We start from the raw sequence: 17,186 nt of genomic DNA on the forward strand, positions 1-17,186 counted from the left end.
GGGCAGCCATAGATTGGCTTGAGCTTCTGAATTTTATCAGGGCTTTAAATATCAAACAGGTGAGCTGCTTTACCTGCGCTGCATCACGTGAACGCACAATAGGGCAACAATTAGCAACACCTGTCCTCCCTGCAAACCATTTACTGCTGACAATTCCTGTCCCTCTTTGTCCTTGGACTTGGCTATCAGTTCCAGAGCCAGGGAGCTTCCAGGGTGTAGCATGCCGTCGCCTTGGAGCCCTGCAGCTGCGAGCATTCACCATTCAGCTTGTTTATGTTTTCCCTTCGCTAGTCGCTCTTTAAATCCTCCGGGAGGACCCTAAACCGGGCTGAAACAGCGACATCGAGCCCGAGCCACGCACGCCACATCCATCTTGCCATGCGGAGCTGCAGATGCGTGATCCCCGAGCACGGGGAAGTAAACACGAGGAGCCGGGAGCTGTGTGACAGCCCTGTCACACCGGGCTTGGCAGCGCTGCCCGATTTATCCCGGCTGCCCGCGCACAGGCGGAGGCCGGGCCGAGGGGCGGCGGGGAGGGGACGGCACCGGCGGCGGGGACCGGGCCCTGCCGGGGCCGCCTTAAAGAATTGGGGAGAGATAGATAAATAAATAAACAGAGAAGAGAGATAAATAAATAAACCACGGGGTGGAGGCGGCGGGGAAGGAGCCCCCGAACGGCGCAAGTGCCTCCGCGCGGGGTCCGTCATGGAGGTGCCGCCTCACCGCCCGCTTGGCGGGGGGCAGCGCGGGGCCCCCCCACACCCCTCCTCCCCGCCAACCTCCACCCACTCGCGCGTCCCCTCAGGGGCGGCTGAGGGGGAGCCGCGGGAGCGGTCGGGGCTCTGCAGTGCTCCTCGGCTCTGGGTTCGCTCCGAGGCCGCAGAGGAAGGGAGCTGTGACGAGGAACGACGTGGCTCTGCCCCGGCACAGGCGCTTCGGAAGGTGTCGCTTGCGAAAGCTGTCAGCGCTTCCCGTAGCGTGTACCAGCGAGAGGAGAAAGGCTGCGGTGCGATGGGGGCCCCGGCGGAACAGCCCCAAGCTCGCTCCTGTGGGAGGGTGAGAGACGCTGCACCCTCAAAGTGCACAGGGAACAGCCCCTCAATCCCCTCGATACTCACAGGGAATGAGCCCTCAGCCCCCTCAAACCTCACAGAGGATCAGCCCTCAGGCCCCTCAAACTTCACAGGGATCATCACTTCGATCCTCACAGGGGATGAGCCCTCAGCCCCCTCAAACCTCACAGGGGATCAGGCCTCAGCCCCCTCAAACCTCACAGGGAACAGCCCCTCAATCCCCTCGGATCCTCACAGGGGATCAGCCGCTCATTCCCTTCGGATCCTCACAGGGGACCAGCACCTCAGCCCCCCAAAACCTCATAGGAATCATCCCCTCAATGCCCTCAAACCTCACAGAGGATCAGCCCTCAGCCCCTCAGACCTCACAGGGAACAGCCCCTCAATCCCCTCGGATCCTCACAGGGGATCAGCACCTCAGCCCCCCAAAACCTCATAGGAATCAGCCCCTCAATGCCCTCAAACCCCACAGGGAATCAGCTCCTCAACCCCACAAAAAAATCATAGGGGATCAGCCTCTCAAACCTTCCATGATCAGCCCCTCAAACCTCTCAGGGGGAGCAGCCCCTCAGCCCCCTCAAACCTCTCAGGGCACGGTGGTTCTCCTCAAAAAGTCCTCCAAGTCGCAGGGCTGCAGGCATGGGGTGACAGTAGGAGGTTCCTGTTCCATTAAAATGTCTTTTCACTGTCTGAAGCAGAAACACGGGCTGAATTGTAAAAGGATCAAAACCACCCCTGCCCTTTGCTGTTCTCCAGCATGTTTGCTTTTAGTATTCAGCCCAGGACTGACACAGAATGGGAGGATTTCCCAAATGGCTTTGTTACAACATTAAGCCTGGTAACCTACCCTGGGTCACTCCCGAGCAGAAAATAAGGAGTTTGAAAGAAAACACTGATTTCTAAGGGCAGCTTGTTCCAAGGATTGTTCCTGCCCTGAAACAAAGCCTGTGAAAACACCAGTTGCGAGTCATTCCCTAAGTTACTGTTTCCTCACAGAATGATCTTGCCACATCGGAGCTGCAGAAAGGTCAAGCCGGAGTCGCTTTCTCGCTGATGTAAGTTCATGCGTAGGTATTTTTATAGCAAACATTCCAAACAAATTTCATATCTGATATGCAAAGCCAGGAATGCTGCTTACAGAGACACAGGCTCCAAGGCCAAATTTCTCCTCATGTAACCCAAGTGCAAACACACTACAAATGAAATAAGCTCCATAAAGCCTCCTTGTATATTTTCTGAATTTTTTATTTACCTTAGATTTGTGGCATATAAAAAAAAAAACATATCATTTTCAAGCATAAAATCTGCCATAAAGGGACCTTTTACCTCTCTTATGAGGATGAGGGGGAGGACTTAAGTGATTTTTAAAAATATAAATTAAATTGGTGGAAATATACTTCACCCATCAGCCACTGATTATGTATTTATCATTTAAAGAGTAAAGGTAAATGTAAAGGTAGCAGAGGAATAAAAGGATATAAGCAGCCTTGATATATATATATCCTCTTATTCCTACCCTACCTTTACATATCTCTTCTCAACATAGCTTCTCACCAAGCAGCTTTCAGTTTAGATACAAAATAAACTCTTTAAAACATTTGAGAATGAATTCAACAAACATGGCAACGTGTCAATCAAAAGCCTAAGTTGGCAATACCAGAAACAGCTGGAGAAATCTGTTTTATCTTGTGATTAAGTGAAATATTCCATGGCATCCCTACAGCCATGCTCTGTTTGTGATGGATCCCTTTCTTAAAGTATTAACTCTCAGCTGAGGAGATGGGGTTTAATTCCTGACTTCTCTGTCGTGTTCCTGTGTGACCTTACGTCCAGTAATAATATTTTGATGTTTTGGTTTCTCCTCTGAATTACAAAGATAATGACCGAGTCCCATTTTGCCTGGAACGAGCAGCACTGGGACACAGCCAGCCCCGAACTGGCAGAGCAGTTAGAGAAAGCAATTAGAGCAGGAAGCAGCTTCAGTGCTGGGGTAGGGCAGCTCCACACCAATTCCTGCTGGATTTCAGGCCAATTCTCCATGGCTGTTTATCCTCAGGCTCTTACTAGAGAGCAACAGCCAACCCTGAGCACCAAGGCTCACCAGAGACCTGGCACAACACTGCCAGGCCTGTTTTGTCTACACCCAGCAGAGAGGGACCCTGCCAGGACAACTCTGACACCACACAGTTTGCAAAATTATTCCATTTTTATCTGTGATGTCAAGACAGAACCTCTACTCACAGTTCACACAAACCCTGCTCTCAGGCAGTAGAGATTATCAGGCAGTGTGAGGGGTTTAATGACAGCTAAATTATGAAAAAAATGAATGACTGAAATTATAATTACAAATCAGGTCCTGCCACCAGCTTATAGTCACAAACAGCTGAGTGGGTATTTGGTGCAAATGAGGAAGCAGAACGCTCTAGCAAGGAGTTCCTTCCACTGTGGGAAGGAAAAGGGATTGGAGTGATGGTTCTTAATAATGGCTAACATTTCCTATTAACCAAAAAACCCAGACCTCTTTCCAAAGATAATGTATGACACTTTAGGGAAAACCCAACTAAAGCGGCATCCCTCATGTCCCAGAGGTACAGGCAGTGTCCAAGAACCAGCAGAATTTTGTTTGAAGAGCATTTCAAAATCATTTACTGGATCCATTGTACACACGGTGGCCTGCACCAAATTTAATCACAAAGATACTCTGGATTGGAAAGCCAGGCTGGAGGCTCCCGATGGCAGTGTCTTTGTTCAGATTAAATTAAGCATGTTCTCAAAGGCACTGAAGCAAGAACCCAGAGATAAGGCTGTGTGTGCTAACCCTGGATTAGATCTGGCAGTAAGTTTTTACTGAAGCCTTACTGGGGAGCACAAGATTAGATGTTGCTGCTATTTAAGTGCTGTGTCAAAGGTAAATGAAATTAAGATACAGTGAATTTAGACTTGCATTAGATGAATTGAGCTCCTCTCTTGTCACAGAGAAGTGTTACGTATGCAAATCGAACTGGGCACGTGTCCTTTGGATTGCTGGAATTTATTTAATTATTCGCTAATCAAAAACTAATTCACAAGCACTTAGCAAATATCTTTAAGTGTCTCTGCATCACTGTCAAGGATCTGAGGCAAAGCAGGTATTTACTGCTGCACAGGAGCAGCGGGAGCCTGGCAGCACAGCAGCTGTCAGGCTCTGTGAGGCTGCTGCAGTCCAAGGCTAAGGCACAGGGAAGAATCCACAGCCCCTGGCTCCAGCTCAGCCCACAGCAGGCAGCTGCAAGGAGAAAGGGTTTGGAGCTGCACTGGAAAGGCCTGAACTCAAAAGGGACGAGCCAAACAGCAGAGGAGCTGCTGCAGTGACTCAAAAACACTTCTGAGAAGAGCACTGTAAGGCCTTAGGATTTCCTGTTTCACGTTCACTAAAACAGAAGCCAAAAATGCAATGCCTCTAAATCTGTGCCTCTTGCCCCAATACCTGCCTCCCCACCCTGGGATATTGTTATTTTTTTGCGGACTCTTCTTGGCACTGGACAAACACAAGACAACTTTTACCCCTTCCTGCTATAGACAGCCCTGACAGGAGTGTGGCAGAGCACTTCCCAAATATTTGAGAAGAGTAGAAAGTGGGAGAGAGAACAAGATGCAATAAGAGGATTCAATCAGGTCTGCAGTGGTCAGAGCTAAATGGTTTCATATCTAATTACAGTGAACTGGTGAATGAGAAAAATACCCCGAATCATTACCTGCCAGTCTGATTCTGATGTTATCAGAGAGAGAGGAAATACAACAGGCTTCCTCAAAGAACAACAGAACAATATTCAAATTGAAACTTCTATCACATCCCACAATTTCCAGGAAACAAGTGGCTTAGAGTGGTAGCAGAGGGTGACAGATTTATATGAACTCAGGGGGAAATAAAAGGAGCAGATTCTTACCAGGTCCCTTCTATTGCTGTCATGTAAGCTGTACTCCCACATTATTGCCATTTTTTGTAGTGGAATACTGCAGGGGAAAATGAAAAAAATTAATTTTAAAAAACTGAAAAATGAAATTGAAGTCATCCCCCTTGTTGAAGGGACATGCTAATGAAGGCAGTGCTCACCAGGGCTGCAGTGTAGTGTAGCCAGGGGACTCTCAGAGTGAATGATTGGGATTTTTTCCCCTCATTTCCAGTTTGAGGGCACTTCTCTTTTCACACCTGCTCTAGAGATCCCTTCTTCCCAGTACTCTCATGACTTTTTGGAGCAGCTGCCCATCTCCACCCCCCGATGCAGCTGCCCCTGTCCCAACAGCCAGGCCTTGCCCTGTCACCATCCCCTGCTGCTTCCCGGCAGCAGCAGACACCTCATCCCCTCCTTTTTCCTGGTGAGTTCCAAGCGGGGCGGGGACACGGGAGAGAACAGCGCGTCCCTCTGTCCCAGAGGGCTGAGCTCTGGTGACAGTTCAGTGTGGGGGTGACAGCCACTGCTGCGCAGGCAAGAGTGACAGCCCTGCTCTGCACACCCACGCGTGCCAAACGCCAGACCTGTACGTCAGGTTGTGGCAGATAGGGGAACGGGGTTTGGATGGCACTGCCCAGGCTCCAGAAAAGGCAGCAAGGGAAGTGGGAGCATCCCTCAGACCTCATTTGAGCTGTGGGCTACCTCTGTTTAATTCTGCCACCCCTTTATGAGAGAATTAATGAATGTTTCTGCTGAGCCACTTACCCTGGATGTTTGTGTTCAGGGAGCCCGTGACAGGTTTAAAGCTGCTCAGAAGTGCTGCTCACATTGCTGCTCAATCCATAATTTCAGCTCCTGTTATTAATAGTAGGATCTCCACACCCCAGGAAAGTGAGGCATGTCACACGCATTCACAGCTATTTTAAGGTTCGTGGGTAAGTGGTCCCCCACTTTTCCTGCAGTTGCCTTTGAAAGACAGAGAAGAAAACACCATAAGGCACCCTCCACTCTTGATATTCTCCTAAGCAAGGCTTCCCTGTGCGTGGAAGGGTGGCACAATCACACTTGAGGCCCACAAAGAACAGTGACAAACTCTTCTTTCCTGGCAGACTTTGCTGCTGCTCCTCCAACCCAGGGGTAACAAGGTGCCACAGCTAATGGCAGTCACGAGTTAAGTGTAATGCTTTGGATATTTATAAAAATATCACGTCCTTCCCGATTTTCTATCAACCTGTTTGATTATGCTTTATACAGGGAAAGTGTGACAGAATTAATCAGCCTGCTGGAGTGCACACTAAGGGAACAGATGAGCTTTGGCAAGACTGTTGTTAGCACTGAAAAACTGTGACAAAAAAGAGGCAGACTGCAATCCAGACACGTGTCATTCAGAAAATGAGACATGCTATGATTTATCAACGTACCAACAATTGGTGGGAATAGAGATCTCCCATTTCAAAGTGTTGTCTCTGTGTAGATTAAGAGTAGTATCTGTCATCAGGAAACAATGGGAGAAGAAATGTATTTGATAAAAGCAATTCTGTGCTCCCTTGTAGACAGAAACCACTGTGGTGTTGGAATGGAGGTAAAGGATTTCTCTGCAGTTCCATCCAGGGCAGTAAAAAGCACCAGCGTTGTGACAAGAGGAAGTGCAAATAATTAATACCAGAAGATCAAATGAAAGGAGTGGCTTTGCAAGAAGTGACTAATGTTGACTCTGCTCTGGGAAGGCCCAGATTGCGTTGTGGAAAGAGGAGTTTGTGTGGCCCCCAGAGCACGGCACACAGCAGGCAGGGACTCACCACGGCAGCACCACGGGGCACCTCTCCCCTGCAAAGAAAGGGTTGCTTTCTTCTCAGCTCAAAGGCTGCTGCCCACAGCGTCCCCAGCACTGCAGCAGTTTGATTGTTGTGTACAGAGAAAGCAACACCAAAGCATCAAACACAGACCAACTTGGGGAACATTTTGCCAGCAGCTGATACAGTGGGAAGCGCATCTCAAAACAGCAGGGCAGCAGAGCAAAACAAAAGCCACAGAGCCAGAGCTGTTGTGTCATTTGGCACATCCTGGCACTTCCCTTAATTCTGCTTCAGAACTTGCAAGGGAAGGCCAAAGCTTCTTATTTGCTAATTAAGGTTTCACACGACTCAAACATTGAACAAAGGACATCCCCAAACAGAGAAACCTGCCAGCCTTCGTGCCCCTGCCAGCAGGCTGATGTCTCAGTTCAGTGCTCTCCCAACACAGAGTGAAAGAGCTCTGGACAATGGCATATCCAAATGTGCACACACACACACATTTTTATGCTGGCATGCACACATTACCTCTGATCAGATTCTGAAAGTTCCACCTCCCTGTTTTTGTTAAGGACTCCAGACACCCTACAGACAGGGGTGAAACAGGCATTAAAACAGCAGACCTCTGTTTTATGGTGTCAAATGGCTAATAATAGTAATTAAGGATCTTAAAGTCCTTTATCAAGAGGCATTATCTAAGATGGCATCATGCCTGTAATCAGAGTCAATGAAAAACTGTTTGATCAAGCCAAGAAGGCAACTAAAACAGTCTGATGAGTTGCCATCTGCTCAAGCCACGCCACCCCCTGAATCCAGCAGTGAGCTACTGCAGGACACTGACAGTCAGGTTGTTTTCCTGTCATTTCAGCTGAACACTTGGTGCCTGTCGATGTGTTCAGAGGACTCCCAAACCCAAACATGACAGATCACTGCTGGACATGTTGCTCTGACAGCATTTTGCCTTGCTGCTCTTGTGGATGGATTGTGCCCATGCAGCAAGGTGTTAATCAGAATTAGGGTTAATCAGAATTTTGCCTACCATATGAAGTATTTGCATGTATATTTATTTTATAAAATGTATGGTTAATTGATCCATAAAAGCCTTTGGTACTCGCTCAGCCTCTGGGTAAAAGTCCAGCTACTCCCAGAAGAGCTTTTGACTCAGCAATTGTAGTAAAATTTAGGCCTGGAGTATGGAGTAGACTCTTGAGCAGATTCTTAGCAATAGAAGACAAGTTCAGGGTAGATGAAGGTTGCCAAATTGTCACAGTTTGAAAAAGAAAATTGGTATATTCAAGGAAGGAGCAATTTGAAGTTCTTACAAAGCACTTGGACACCGCAATGATGGGCAAGAGTTTCTTCACTCATTTTGCTTTCTCTTATCACTTCCCAGCTGTTTCTTCTACTTTCAGGTAGTTTCAATTTATCCTTCTATTTTTACCCACACAGTTCACTAACAACCTTCGAGTTGAGATTCTTCTGGCTTTAGTGATGAGGTGCCAGCTGTGCATCCCTGCAAGCTGGTGCATGTACGACCTTGAAAATTTCTGGAAAGCCAATCAGGAGGTGCTTTCAAACACTTTCCTATCTCCCAGAGAGCATCTCTCTGTTTTTAGCTTTAGATATATATCACATTATAACATCCAGAGCATTGTGCAGGCATTACCCAGCTAATGCCAGCCCAAACCCCTCCCAGCCTGTACCCTGTTATTGCCTAAGTAACAGCTCCTCCATTCCACTGGAGCCAGCCCAGGGAGTTCTTTCTGCTTCCTTCTCTGCAGGAATATTAAACCAGAATGAGAATGAAGAGAGCTGTTAATTTTATGTCACGGCAAGGAAACTGAAGGTCTTCAGATCACACTTTCTCCTCAGTCTTTTAATTGCAAAATTATACTTCAAGATTTGACACAAGTTTCTCACCTCCCTGTTTTCAAGCTACTAGCAAGCAAAACCAGACAAAAAAATGCTTTTTTTTTCCTGCTCTGCAGAGCCTGTTAATTTCAGATAGGTGAAATATTGCTAATTAGTAGCATATTCTAACAGAACTTGTGATTTTACAGAGAGCTATGTCAAACTAAACCAGATTAGGGGTCAGAATGTGCCAATCTTTTCATTGTTGTCACTTTGTGATTTATGTTCCCCCTCAACATGTGCCCTCCCAGGTTCTTGGAGCCCTTGGCTAGCACTGCTCAGCTGCTCCACAGTTATTCCTCACACCAGATCCAGCCATGAGACATTCACAGCACGCTCTTCTCACATTTTCTCTAAACATTAGGTACAACAGCAGAAATAGAAATTGGAGATTTAGAAGCAAGAGACACAGGAATCTGGGTGGAAAGATGACTAACAGAATTTTTGCTAAATAAAAACATGGAAAAGGGGTAAAAAAAAAGATTCCTGAGCAGACATAATACCTTTCTTTTTCTGGATAAGCACTAATCTAGGCCCTGGAACACTCCCACTTCTAGATATGATGCTGAGTAACATGTTTCTAATTTCAAATTAGATTTTAAAGAAAATAATGGGAATGCTCCTTAAATAAGTTAGAATGAGTCTTCATATGGTCTCCTCCAGGTCTCACACGTTTTACCTTTGCCATGAAACTAACTCCACAATGCTTGAGCAGCAGTGTGCCATGACCCTTCCCTGTCATCCCTACAGCCATCCACAGTGTCTTTCCTTTTGATTAAACTTCACCTTCCAAGATGGAAATTCATGCCCTGCCTCAGGATAACACCCTGCAACAGGATCTGAGCATCTAGAGACCCCATGGGGAGTTACACAAGCCATAAATCATCAAATCCCTCTTTTTTGGGCAGATTAATGTCCTCTAAGTTACTCCTGCCATAAGCTATAAACAGCAGAATATGCACTTCTTTGCATTCCAGCATGTTGTGGGAGATCATAAAGGCACTTAATATATTATTTAAGCCATTTAAGCAAGATAGCACAACTGCTGTAATTAGCAACAGTTCTCCAAATCCCCATATGCCAGACAAAGGCTCACGTTCAGCATTTCCAGGCTGGTAGGAGGGAATCAGAACATCACAGAAATAAAAATCCATGCTCTGCTTTTTATTCCTCCTCAATCTCAGCAGAGCCTATGTTTCACTACAGCTACTCCCCTGCACCACCATACAAGAGACCCACAGCATAACATAAAGAAAACTGCCCTTTTTTGGGCTTATTTTAAGAATAACAGGCTACTCAAAGCTTTAAGAAAGAGAAATGAAGCCACTTCTCTTGACAGCTGCATTCTGCAGGCTGGAGGGGAACTTCCTTGCTTTTCCTTTGAATAAAGCCAAAATACAACGAAAACCAAAACTTGACTTCCTCTAGAAAATCCATGAACTGAAGTCAGTGTTAAGTGGGAATTTAGCAGCACTCCAAGCAGCAGCCAACCTTTGTGCATCCAGGGTCAGGCACAGGGCAGAGTGATGGAGGCACAGGAATGAGAGCAGAGAGGCAGGGTGAGCACGCAAAGGGCAGCAGTGACAGCACAGGGATGAGACCTGAACGCTGCCACGAGCCTGAACTTCACTGCCCCGTGGAACCCCAGGACACAAAGAACAAAAACAAACAAAGAACATCGCTGGGACAGACACCAAAATCTTCTAAAGGAGCAAGGAAAGGAGATACAGAGCTGAGAGCCTCTGCCACCAAGGGGGCTGTGAAACTGGGGGTGCCATGGCTCAGAGAGGGGAGATGCTGTCCCCTGCCCCATTCCCCAGGCAGCACCAACTGGGAAATGTGTACCAGCATCATCATTTTCCAGACTTCTCTGAGTCATTGGGGAGAGGAAGTGACCAAGGCTGGTATCACCTAGAGAGTTCATATTTCATCATCCAAAAGATTAACAAAAGTCAAATTATTTTTAGTACAAAGAGATACCTAACTTGTTACAGATTTGATTTTATAAGTAGCACCTAAGGGATGGGCTCATTAACATCTCATTAATAATGCCTATTTAATTTGCATAAACCCCTAAAAACTTACGAAGCACAATAAAAACAAAAGCCTTTAACTATCCTGTTTCTCACAGGCTGCAAGTTGAAGTGTGGAGGAAGCTGATAATGCTCTTTCAGTTCCTGAGGACTTCAAGCAGCTATAAAAGTTATAGGACATTAGCAAACACCAACAATCAGCTCACAAACAGCTGCCTGAGAAGTTGAAGACAAACATCTACAGAACTGTTGAAGCATAAAATAGTGCAGGAGCACCTGAAAATACAACTATTGAGAAGGGGCACAGCACCAGAGGTTGGTCACTGATCCCTTTGGGCACTCTGGAAGGTTTGGCTGCCTGTGTCTCCCAGCCTGGGGGCACTTGGAACTCACCTGATTTTGCCAGAGGTGAATAAAAGAGATGCAGATGTGTTTGTGGCTTCCCCACGCCACTGGTCACAAATCACACTTGTGTTTAGACCACATTAATTGCAAACAAGTGGTTAAATGAGCAACTCCCTAAAGGTACCAGAAAGGAACTGCTCTGGCAGTTCTGATGCCTCTAATGATGCCACACAGAAACAATAACTGGCCCAAATTCTCTTTCAGATCCCTTCCCCTGACAGAAGATTTGGCAACTGGAGCCAATAGGGAGAGGATCATCTTCATCACCCTTAAGCACCAGGAAAGGAATTTCCAGATGGAATTAGCAAAGCCTCCACCCCTACAGTCTGAGCAGTTGCTGAGTATCATTAATCATTCCATCAAATGCAGCATTCACCACCCTCCTGGTAAGAACAGGTTGCTGGAAAACATTCCTCATTACAATTCCTATTTGGCATTACACTGCAGTACATCTGGCAACAGTGTTTGGGGTTGATGTTTAACTAAACCACATGTACATGCAGAATACCTGTATATTTATCTGTGTTTCTCAGCTCTCCTTCCTGTGACCTATCAGTACATAAATACTGTATCAGATGCCTGCATATATTATATACACCAGATTCATCACATTACACGTGGTAATAATGGTAAACCTGCCCAAAGCAGCAAATAACAACCAGCAGCAGACACACAATATCTTCACAACTGCTTCCTTTTTGGCTCCATGCCTTCTCTGCACTGCAAGAGCTGCTGCACCAGAGGAGTTGGTTAATGTTTGCACTTGCACAGCTCCTGGAAGATGAAGGCACTCAAATAGAGAAATTAATATTCACAGGAGAGCTGTCAGGGGAAGAGTTTTCCCTAAGGTGCACTGTTTCAGTACAGAGTATTTGACTGGCACTTGGGCTCCTTTCCTTCATGGGGAGAAGAAACAGGAGAGGCATAATCTGTTTGTACTCTGATTTTCCCCATCCAATTAGAACATCCTTTCAAAGCATTCCTGTTGTGGGTAGGCAGGATAATCTGATAGATTTCCAGAGATGTGGTCTGTTTTATGCCACCTTCCAGCAGGAGAGGCTTCCCAGGAGAAAGAAGTATTGTCTCCCAGAGGAAGGGGAAGGACACAGCCACAGGCTTCTCTCATGCCTGATCTCACAGGAGTGAACCAGGTTGATGGACAGCTTCTAAATACAGCAAGATCCTCAGATGAAGGCTGGCCAGAGAAGTCCATCTGTGCCTCCCACTTGCATATCCCTGGCTTTGGCTGAGCTCCGAGTGCAGCCAACACTGAAAGGGAGAACAAAGCCTTGGATTTGCAAGGGGAACTCAAGGCCCTCTCAATTCTCTGCAGAGCAAAGTGTACACATGATAAGCCAGGAGAGCCATTCCATGCTGCAGTCACATGCCATGTGGAAGCTATAATCTCACAAGGACAGATATGGCCATGCAAATATGGGTTATGCCTGTGCTAACATCCAGCTCATGTCCCTGGAGCTCCTAAATGGCTTTAATCTGGCTGCTGATGCAGGTGAAAGCTTGTGCTGGAGAAGTTTCATTTCTCCTGGCTCTGATCAGCCAGGAACGTGCTACCCTTTAGCACCTTGACTGGAGAGGTGAGGACATAAACTGGCTACTCCTTGGTTTCAGTCTTTGCAGGTGAGGAGGAGAGGAGCTGCCTGTCACAGTGGGGACAGGTGACATGACTGCAGGCAGCAGGCACAGCAAGAGGGTGGTTGGAAGCAGGCATTGAGAAACCAGCTGCATTTTCAACACCCCCTTCAACCAAACCACTTCTAACAGAGCCCTCACAACAACCAGGCTGAGGCAGCACAGCTACATTCACAGCTATCACCTCTGCTTCCCTCTGCAGAGCTTATCTTGTGTAAAGTAACTCCTAACACTGTAAAATCCTGGCCTGGGTTAAACAACTGTAATGTACCTCAGATGGTCCAAGCAAACCTCACTGCAAAGTTAGCAAGAAATTGTCTTTGCATCTGCTCAGCACCTGCCTGTGAAAGGCTCCTGCATCCAGAGCTGACAGCAAAATCCAGACAAGGGGGAGGAAGAAAGCAGACACAGGAGGCAAAATGCCACAGACATCTTAAGGGGGAGGGCTTGTCTTCATGGATTTTTGTCATTATTGAATCCAACCATGGGTGAAAGCCAAACTTCCCCATGACAGCCTGAGAACAAGAACCTCCCTTTGTTTCAAGACCCACCCACAGGTGCCTTCCCAAGGTGATACCTGCTCTGGGCATTTGGCTCAGCAGGAGCTCAGCACCACTGGCTGCACGAGGAATTCCTGGCCAAGATCATCCCAAAACTTCAGCCAAGAGCAGCACCAGGCCACAGCCAGGCCCTGGAGACCTCAGAGAGAGAGAGGGAGAAAGAGAGAGAAAGAAAGAGAGAGAAAGGCCTTTGTGCAGCCTGGGGATGACTGTGGGTGCCAGAAGCGACCTGGCACAGGAGCACAGCTGAGTCACAGCTGCAGCAATTGCACCAATTGTCCCAGGGACACAACAATTGCACTTGTCTGACTGGTCAGGCCATGATGGCAGCACAGGGCAGTTCTCTTTGTGAAAGCATTTTGCCTGGAAATAAATTTCCAAAACAAAATCCCTTTAACACCAAGCCTTTCCAGGCTTCTCCCTGGCAAGGGCAGTTTACTGAGAGATGTCACTGCTGTTGGCTTTCACCATCACTTGTGAAGGAGATAATCCTGAATTCCCATTACACTGGGGTGGAATTGAGGTCTCAGCTCCAGCCAGCTCCTTAAGAACACCCAAGGTGCAGCCCAAGGTCCCTGCTCACCCCCATCAGAAAAGGGTTTTTTTCCCATCAGAATAAAAGTTTATTTTTGTGTAAAGGGTCTGTCAGTGGTTAAACTCCCAAGCCAGACCTGAGGAGCAGAATGAAGAGGAGGATGAAGTTTGGACTCGTGCACAATCCACATCTTGCCTTCTGCTCTTTGCAAGGAATTTGTCTCCCTCTTCTCAGGATGGACACAAAGCAACTGCACAATCTGCAAAAGCACATCAAGAACAAGCAAATGGATGAGAAAATGGGAAAATTAATCCCCAAAAGGTGTTCCTGCTGTACTGATTTAAGGGGATGACCATACCCTGCAGCATCTGTGGTTTGATCCATGTCAAAGGAGAAGCCTGTTCCTGAGAAATCTGTTTATCAGCAGTACTTTCCCTGCTGCTCTGGGTGGCTGAGTGCTGTTTACAGTCTTTAGAGTTCATCCCATGCTTCCAGTCATGCTTTACAGATCCAATCTGATCCATAGCTTTATCTGGTTCTATAGGAATTAACCTTTGAAACAGGCCACAAGATCAGGTACAGCCTGGCTTTGCCAGCAGTGATCTCTGTGCCTGAGCATCACCTGTACAAGGAAAGGAAAGTACATCAAGTTCCCTGAGAACACAAACTCCAAAGGGTTAACTCAGAGCCAACCATAAACATATCTCCTGAGCAAAGGCTGGGTGTTCCAGGAAGTTCAAAGGTCCACAAGAAACATGGACTTTAGGAAGTTCATTAAAAAATAATTAGAATCAGATATGCACAAAAAAAGGTGTCAACTAAAAAATTGTTTTGAGGAAACCAGAAAACAGGGACTGCTTTGTTGGGTTACTGGGACATTTGTCTGCTTCACTTTTAGAAGGGAGCTGTGGTCATTTGATAGCTGGCAGTGATAAGGCCACAAAAAGTGTGAGGCCACAGGTAAACAGCTCTCTCCTCCAGTTCGAAAAGGGAAGCCAGCCAGCTTTTGCTTTTAGTTCCTGAGGAAACAAAACAATTTATTTCTTTTTAAGGCTCCAAGAAGATATTCCACCCAGGAGGGAATCAAACTGACTGTAAAGAAAAAACCCAAACCCGAATTCCTGCTGGTAGCAGAGACACCCGAGATGAGAGGAGAGGCATTAAAAGAGCAGCTGGCAGCGCAGGGAGGCAGGTGGTGGCAGATGCTCCTGGAACTTGTGAGGGCTGCAGAGAGAAATGCAGCTCCATCTCCAGCCCAGCCCTTCCTGCAGGCCTGAGACACGACCTCAGCTAAGGATAAACACCACTGCCCCCTCGAAATCCCCCCAACACCCTCCCATCCTTTTGCTCCCCTAAAAAGCCACCAGCAAACCCCACAGCTCCACATTTTCCCGTCCAAGGAGGGGGAAAAGCCGGGCCGGGTGCTGGGGGCAGGATCAGCCCCGCGGGAGCTGCGGGGATTCCGGGGATGCCGAGGAGCATCCAGAGAGCTGTGCTGGAACGGGAAAGGCCAGCGGGAGCAGCGACAAACCCCGCGTTATGTAACGGGTGACAAATGCCTTTTGTTATGCAAGACAAGTGGGAGAAAAATCAGCATTTTGCGACTCCCTGCTCGAGCACAAACAGGCTCCGGCTCCGGGGGGCAGCGGCACGCTCCGAGCAGCAGAAATAGATGCCTTGGAAACGCCTCCTGATTTGGATGAGTCAACAGAAAAATACAGAATCAATATTTAGTTTTAAGGGATTGAGCTTGTCAGCACGGTCATTTGATAATTTTGGGGGTTTTGTTAAGGAGAGAGGCCAGTGGGCAGCCATCCACCAGCCTTGCTCTTCAGTCATCTAAAATGAGGGATCTACATCCCCTTTGCTCAGCAGTTGGGGTTCTAGGCTTTTTTAATTAAAAATTTAAATTGGTATTAATAGAATTTCGTAATAAAACTAATAAACCAAAAAGGCACACACATCTGAGTTTAAGCCCTGGTCCCAGCTCTGTTTTTACACTCGGTGAAAATCCCAGCTCCAATTCTCAGCTTGGAGCCAGGACAGAGAATCCTCTGCCCTCTCCTGGCTCCTGTACGTGGCTGAAAGCTGCAGAAATCAGCCTCACGTCTCGCTCTGGGAAAGAAATCCTGCGCTCTCTGAGACCCTGAAAGCGTCTAGTTAAAAAAAAAAAAAAATACATAAAAATCCAAGCAGCAACTTCTGGCATCAGGAAGGTTCTTCATCCCCAGGGACTGCCCAAGGGATGCGCAGCTCCCGTCCCACCCTGCCCAGCGCGGGCACCCAGCGCCACCCCCGGTGCCACACGGCGACAGTGACATCCAGTGGCAGCGCGCACCCATCCGCACCCCCGCGGAACCGCAGCCGCCGAGCAGCTCCGGCAGAGCCCGCAATGCCAATCCCTGTGCCGGGAAAGGTCTGGGTTACTGGGGGACACCCAGGGGCAGGGACAGCACGGCCACACGGCTGGCACTGGCACTGCCAGCACGGGATGGAGCCCGGGTCCCCTGCAGGGACGGGACAGTCACCCCTCAGCTCGTTGCTGCTGCCGCCCCACCGAGGTTGAGCAAGAGCTGTTGCCCAAGCATGAGTCAGCCGGTGGTGCTCGTTCACGTTAACACCTCTAAGTGTGGGTTTGTGTTCCTTCTTTTTCGTTTAAGCAATTCTGCCGTCCTTCAGAAAACCTGAGTCGGTTCCAGAACTCACAGGAAAGACTCTGAAGCAGCTTTAAGGCAGTTGTATCTGCAGGAACAGCAGGGTCAAAGAGACTGTCACCTCCAACACCTGCAAGGGACAGGTGAGCACTACACAGCCACTGTCACACTGTCACCGAGCAGGGGGAACATGTTCCTGCTCAGGGACAGGTGAGGCACTCACACAGCCACTGTCACCGAGCAGGGGGAACATGTTCCTGTTCAGGGACAGGTGAGGCACTCACACAGCCACTGTCACCGAGCAGGGGGAACATGTTCCTGTTCACACAGAGCCTTTACACCTGGAATTTCTAGAGAAGGGTGAGCAGGTGCAGCTGTGATCAGTGCTGGGAGAGCTGGGCAGGTTGAGCTGCTGTCCCAGACATGGGAGCAGGGAAAACAGCAGCTGGAGAAGCTGCTCCAGCCAGGAGGGAGTGAGGAATGAGCCATCGCTTTGGTGTCAGCTGCTGGCAATTAGGGTGTCCCTACCTTGCAATCTGGATGCTCCAACATAGTTGTGGTTTGCTCTGGGCCCACCCCAGCCCAGCCACACGTTTGTCTTCCCGAGCAAAAATGCAGCCCGACCTGTAGCAGGGGTGTT

General features: G+C 48.0%; 2 protein-coding genes across 4 annotated transcripts in view; one reads left to right on the forward strand and one right to left on the reverse strand.

Moving 5' to 3' along the window:
• Positions 1–762, reverse strand: part of USP32 (ubiquitin specific peptidase 32) — a 62,656-nt gene extending 61,894 nt beyond the window's left edge. For all 3 annotated transcript variants that reach the window (XM_041482529.1, XM_041482528.1, XM_041482527.1), the window contains exon 1: positions 74–762. The gene's annotated coding sequence lies outside the window, so the exon portion shown is untranslated. The remainder of the gene's footprint in view (positions 1–73) is intronic.
• Positions 706–16,623, forward strand: LOC121361735. Its single transcript, XM_041482725.1, has 4 exons — positions 706–1,056; positions 2,070–2,128; positions 11,352–11,533; positions 16,553–16,623. The coding sequence occupies exons 1-4, from the start codon at positions 706–708 to the stop codon at positions 16,621–16,623; spliced, it is 663 nt and encodes a 220-aa protein (XP_041338659.1).
• Positions 16,624–17,186: the final 563 nt, after the last annotated feature.

The sequence above is a fragment of the Pyrgilauda ruficollis genome, unplaced genomic scaffold (genome assembly GCF_017590135.1).
Source record: "Pyrgilauda ruficollis isolate IOZ18807 unplaced genomic scaffold, ASM1759013v1 scaffold59, whole genome shotgun sequence".
Taxonomy (NCBI): domain Eukaryota; kingdom Metazoa; phylum Chordata; class Aves; order Passeriformes; family Passeridae; genus Pyrgilauda; species Pyrgilauda ruficollis.